Source organism: Platichthys flesus, chromosome 1 (assembly GCF_949316205.1).
Source record: "Platichthys flesus chromosome 1, fPlaFle2.1, whole genome shotgun sequence".
NCBI classification, from domain to species: Eukaryota; Metazoa; Chordata; class Actinopteri; order Pleuronectiformes; family Pleuronectidae; genus Platichthys; species Platichthys flesus.
Window position 1 is genome coordinate 21319943 of NC_084945.1, and position 6000 is coordinate 21325942.

General features: G+C 43.0%; 1 protein-coding gene across 2 annotated transcripts; it reads right to left on the minus strand.

Moving 5' to 3' along the window:
* Positions 1-323: 323 nt before the first annotated feature.
* irx6a (iroquois homeobox 6a) lies at positions 324-5791 on the minus strand. Of its 2 annotated transcripts, XM_062393824.1 has the most exons (7): positions 5223-5791; positions 3781-4018; positions 2889-2998; positions 2374-2666; positions 1561-2229; positions 1191-1302; positions 324-828 (listed from the first exon to the last, which is right to left on the minus strand). In XM_062393824.1, the coding sequence occupies exons 1-6, from the start codon at positions 5234-5236 to the stop codon at positions 1196-1198; spliced, it is 1431 nt and encodes a 476-aa protein (XP_062249808.1). In that variant the 5' UTR covers positions 5237-5791; the 3' UTR covers positions 324-828; positions 1191-1195. The 2 variants fall into 2 exon arrangements, with proteins under 2 accessions (XP_062249808.1, XP_062249800.1); XM_062393816.1 differs by lacking the exon at positions 5223-5791 and having other exon boundaries at positions 3781-5202.
* Positions 5792-6000: the final 209 nt, after the last annotated feature.

Below are 6000 nucleotides of genomic sequence, written 5' to 3' on the forward strand. Positions count from 1 at the left end.
AGCGCGCATTCATCCTCCATATTCCTGCCTCGCATGCTCGGCCTGAACAGTAACAAAGTGTTTGATGCCACTTCCGATTAGACGCCGACAATAGAGAGATAATGTCCCCCTTTCTTCCGCAACTTGTGCATTTCACTCACGTCCTCCGCTGCGTTATGAGCCTCAGCGGGCGCTGCGCCTTTTACGCACCGAGTCAAGATGATAAACTTTGATCAAATGCACTTCTGTGAATGTTTTAATTGGACGTTTCCGCTGCATGAATAACCATAACACAGAAAAACTCTTGGAAAAAAGTTGTATTGTTAGAAAAAAATCATCAATGGTAAAACACAGGAGAAGCTCACATTATTAACACAATGACAAAACAAATCTCCAAAAGTCACAGGGGAACCCAGTCCTTTTAAAGTCAGCTTTACATCAGGCGAAATGACACGAAGCCACAGTTGAACATACAACAAAAATACTTAAAGGAATCCAACCGATAAACACATTTAAATAATAAAACAAACAAACATGACACACGAATAATAAATACAGAGAAACACACTGAAATAAATACGTTTTGCTACACTACACGATTGCCATACACAAATTCGGCCGTTTTCACGTGGCCAGTTTCACACCTTTGCATGTAGAATTTTTTTTGCATAAAGTCTTTGAACACCATAGAAAACAATGTTGTGCAAAATGATGGCCACGTCCACAGTTTGACAGCTCTCACTGCAGCGGCGCCAGGTTGCTCCCATGCGTCCTACTGAGGCTCTACCAGTGTGTCCTTTAGTGCATAATAAATGTCTCTTTATTTATGGTGGTGCAGTTTCCAAAGATCTGCAAGCGGAAGAAAATGACAGCAGTAGTTATAATAAACTCAATAAATTAGAGGGAATAAACTCTCTTAATAATATTTTTAAATATATTATTATTGCAATAGAAATGTTAATATTTGGTCTGATATTTAGCTCCTTTTATACTTTAGTGGTGACATCATGCATATTGGCAGCCTTTCATGTTGCAGACATTAGATAGAATAATAGTAAACAACAGATATTTAACAACAGGTGAGAATCAGTGTGTTTTCACCAGTAAGTGTTTTTTTTCTCTGCCCTGTGTGTGTGTGTGTGTGTGTGTGTGTGTGTTTGTCTGTGTGTTCTGGCTGCACTGCTTCCTTTCGGCTCAGTGCAGATGCCCACCTGCTTCACCTCTTCATTACCGTCCTGAATGCAGTGACCTTGTCATCCTGCACGGTCCCACAGGCTTCGCTGAGGTCCGACGACTGCGTCTCTACTTTGCCACCAGAGAATCCTGCACACACCCGAATCAAAGCACATCTTTCAGAAACTGGCCCACAGGGTGCAGGCTGGCACTATCTTGTCACTTCCTAACCTTAGAAATTATATTTTATCTATCCAGATTCACAACGAATAATGCTTTAACATTTTTGTCAAAGCTGATGTAATATATACTGGTTATTTCTGTCTGTGTGTATAACAGGGGAAAGTTTAAACCAGATTCATCCCTTATTATAGAGTATGTTAAAAATTTAAGGAGAAGTTCACAAACCTTCAATGGCGGAGTATTGACATGTGTCTTGCAGTGCAGCATAGGATGAGCAGTGCAGTTGGAGGCCCTTGTGACTGTAGCTGCCAGTGCCGTAGACTTTCGAGTGCAAGGATGAGCCCTCAGAAAAGGGGCTCTCAGTGTTGGTGACGCTGATGGCTTCATGGAGGCCTCTCATACCCCCACACTGTCCGATCGGAAGCCTGGGGCTCTGGAGCTGGCAGTCCCCGATTGAGCTGCCTGTCCTCAGCTCGGAGCCGTGCTGCTGAGGGCTCAGTATGACCCCTGAGGCCGCCGTGCGAGCCAGAGACCAGATCCGCGGCTTGTCCGATGCTTCAAAGTGGGACAGGGACACAGTTCCTGCCGAGGGGCTGGTCGAGGAGGGTGCCTTGGACTCCACAGGATCCATGAAGTTGGATGGGAGAGGAGGAAGAGTGGTGAGGCCTTTAATGGCACAGGGGAATGCGTGGAAGCTGTTGGCTAAACTCAAATGCAGCTCAGAGTTGCAGTCTCTTTTTTGAGGGACTCCGGATACTGCCATGGTCCTTTGGAGGTCATGCTCGTCTGCAGCTCCCTTTTCAGAGTCACTGTCCAGCTTGTCACAGTCATCTCCGTCCATGTCGTCCAGATCACTCAGATGCAGATCCTTTTCATCCTTGCAATCACTAGGATCTGCAGGTGATAGAAAGTAGATTTTAAGGCAACACATTTCAGTAGATTTATTATTAATGTACTTTGCTCAGAAACCTCTTTGCTACGGCACCTATATTTCTCAAAGTCACGTGAGAAACCAAAGTTCTATTTGGACTTGGTTACCTTTGGTGACGCAGTCTTGGTCGCTTTTCATGTCGTCCTTCCTGTCATCACCGGCCTTATTCTTTGGTGACCACGTCATCTTGTTCTCCTTCTTTAGCCTCCTCCTGGCGTTGGCGAACCAGGTGGACACCTGGGTGAGGGTCATCTTGGTGATGATAGCAAGCATGATCTTCTCTCCCTTAGTGGGGTAGGGGTTCTTGCGGTGCTCATACAACCACGTTTTCAGGGTGCTGGTGGTTTCGCGAGTCGCGTTCTTTCGTCTGGCCGTGCCATTAAAGTCTACTGTCCCGTACCTGGACACAGAAACAGACACATTAGAGCGGTTAATGAAGGATATCAGACTACTCACACTTCTCTCCCTGCAGATATCAGTATGCGGTTACACTCTGACCTTTGAACTTCATGTGGCACAAGTGAATGGCTGCTTTGATCATTGGTGAAATACTTTTTTTTACCAAGTTCACTCAAGCTGGTATTGCTCATATTTTTAGTTACCACAAAAGACCAGTCCTTACCTGTCGTATTGATACTGTCCCAGTGATGGATCATAAGGGTAGTATGCAGCGGTCTGAGTGATGCCAGAGTGTAAAGTGGATGTGCTGTCCTTGATGTCATACTGTGGATTCTGTCAAATGGAAGGAGGGTTGTTATAACAGTGCAACAAGAAATGTGACTGCAGGTTTATTGCTCAACATTCTCATGATTTTTTGATTTACATACATTTCTGACTTAATTCTTTTAAACCAAGTCTCACTATCAAACTGACATAAAATCGCAGGAATGACAAACTTTTCATTGTTAACTATAATTTAACAAGTTTAATATATAATATACAAATTTATATTTGTATTCCTAAGTTATTTTCTGATTATCCCAACACTTTTTGAATTGTTTTAAGGTCAACTATAAGCAGCCTTTTCATGGACAGTAAATTTCAAAGTTTAAAAAATACCAAAACAATTAAAGAAAAGTTTCAGCTGCTACCAAAAGCCCATTTAACAAGTCATCTAGTCCTTTATTCGCATCACAGTGAATGTGGAATCATTTCATTTTACTTTTTCCTCTTCTGCAAAAGACACAAGTGTAAATATTTTTAAACAAGTAATAAATGAAGGAGGCGGATCACTCTCTCATATTCACATGTCATTAGATTGAAGAGAGAAAGTTCCTTGGTATTCTTTCTACGATTCTGCCCTTCACCTCAGTGACAGTTCCCTTTCCTGTAACTTGTTTCAAAGAATAACAAAGACACGACTGGCTGCAGGATTAAACGGCTTGTCGTGGTGGATGCGTTAAATTGATCCAACAAAAAAAACAAACACTGTTGATCGATCAGCCCGAGCCCCCCTCCTCTCCTCCTCCCCCCCCCTCTTTACGCATCAAATCGAGGCTGAAGTAGGAGCCCACCAGAGAGGAGTAGATGGCGGATGGGTCGGCGCTGTAGGGGAAGTAGTTGGCGTAGTTCTGGCTGGCGGCGGCCGCGGCGGCGTAAGGGGAGCCGTACATCCCCAGCGCCGCGTTCAGCTCCGTCCGGCTGCTCGCCAGGAGCCGGTTCTCGTAGGACGGGCAGCAGAAGGAGGCGGCGGCGGCGGCGGCGGCGGCAGCGGCGGTCTGGGAGCCTCCCGCCGTCCCGTCAGACACCGACCTGGAAATCGAATCGCAGCAAGTCGTACTGGGGTTTGCCGACACGAAAAACTGCATGAAGAGAATCGTGGACAGACATGGTCATTGGCTGTGCCGGCTCCTATATCTGGATGTCTGTGACAAGCGCTGAAATGAATGTGGCTGGTGCGCTGCAGAAAAAAAAAGGTGCTCACATCTAAACAAGTTGTGCTGTCAGTGGTGTCGAGTCTAAAAACGATCGAGCGAAGACATGTGAAGAGAGTTTGTTTGTTTCTTATGCACATGAGAACGATTAGCTTGAATCAGGTGTCATTATTTTAACTTGTGACCTGCCTTATTTCAAGGTAAGTCACTTTTTTTTAGATGATCGTGGATGGAGAGAGATACTATCTTGTATTGGAAACGAGTGCAATACGCGATGCCACAAGATTAGTAATTTTCGTGTTTAATAAAAAATAGTACTGCATATGAAAGCAAATTACATCATATAATGGACATTTTTGAGTGAATGTTACGAAAGGAGATGTGCGTAATCCGTGCGTAAAAGTGACTTGTTCATGTTTATAATCGCTTTCAAAGTTCAACTTCTGGACTGGATGAGAAAAATATTAATCAATGTCATTGTCAAGTAAATTTCCAATGTGTTGTGAATTTAAAAGATCAGAATTTTACATTCTATCTTCTAAACATTAAAAACATTATCGGGATAAAAGTTGGCTGAGAACTTTGCCAGCTGTCCCCCCTTATCCACCTCAGCTTCTTCAAACTTGTCATCATGCGCAATAAACGTGTCTGAAAATCTAAGAAACCTATTTTAACAAGTTTTAAAAGCTATAAAACCAATCCAGTGTGTCTACATGTCCCAGCAAATTTCAAACAGAAAGTTGGCGGTTGTGTGTGGCCACAGCACGAGCTACAGCCCAGTTACACCTCGCAGTGCGCAATAGGTGACATTCATCTCTATTGTCATCAGAAAAAAAACACGTGAGTTCATTCATAATTCAGTGTAATTGGACACGGGCGCGTGTATATCGATATTTGCCTCAACAACAACTGCAGCAGGCGAAAAAAAACAAAACTGTCAATCGTGTCACAGCAGTCACTCGTCCACACATGTGTCTTACAGGAGAAAAGTGCTCAGGGAAAATAAAAGAAAACGTGCAAAAATAAACAATGTATGTGGTTACACAAAAGTTAGTAGAAATAAAAAAAGCCGAGTGTCTTACCTGTGAAGATGCATTGTACGGGTATCCAAATTGCGAGAAAGACATAGCTGCTTCTTTTGTTACCATCAGCAATATTCTTCGCCCTTGATCGATTGCAACCAATTTCTACTTCAAGTCCACCGTCTTACACACATTTCCACGCACGGCCTTTCGCTCAATAATAGATGACTTCACTCACAGGAGGGAGACTTTTGGGCTGGCACCAGCTGCAGATTGTTTTATATGAATGAATAATCCCCCCCAAAGGACCCGATAAAGAAATGAAATTAAGCGTCATTAAGTGCAAAAAAAAAAAAAATTGTTGTTGTTGTGTTAGCTGAAGGAGGCTTAAAGGATAACGTAAGACTTGCAAGATATGGACTCTGCTTGTGCTATTATTTGTGGCTCCATAGTTCTTTAGCATTCGTCCATGCAAGGGTATCAGCGTGACGTCACTGTAATCCCGCAACGGCAGGGTACCAAGGATAGAATAATGTCTTTGCCAATCACGTCCAACGCAGGGTTTTCTTAAGGTGCACTGCGCTCTGCCGTGTCTCGCTTTTATAACACACTTCTCTCCCTGAATTGCCAGAGATACAGACAACAGTGTTAGAGTTGATCATATGGAAATCACTGTGTAGATAAATAAATCAGTAAAAACTGCAGATATTTTAACCAGTATTATCACAAACAAGTCCAAATTTATTTATTTTATGGGCAAATAAGAATCTCCAAAACGTCTCTTGTGTATTATACATACATATTTTCGTTTATAATCACTTCTCTTATGTCCTACATA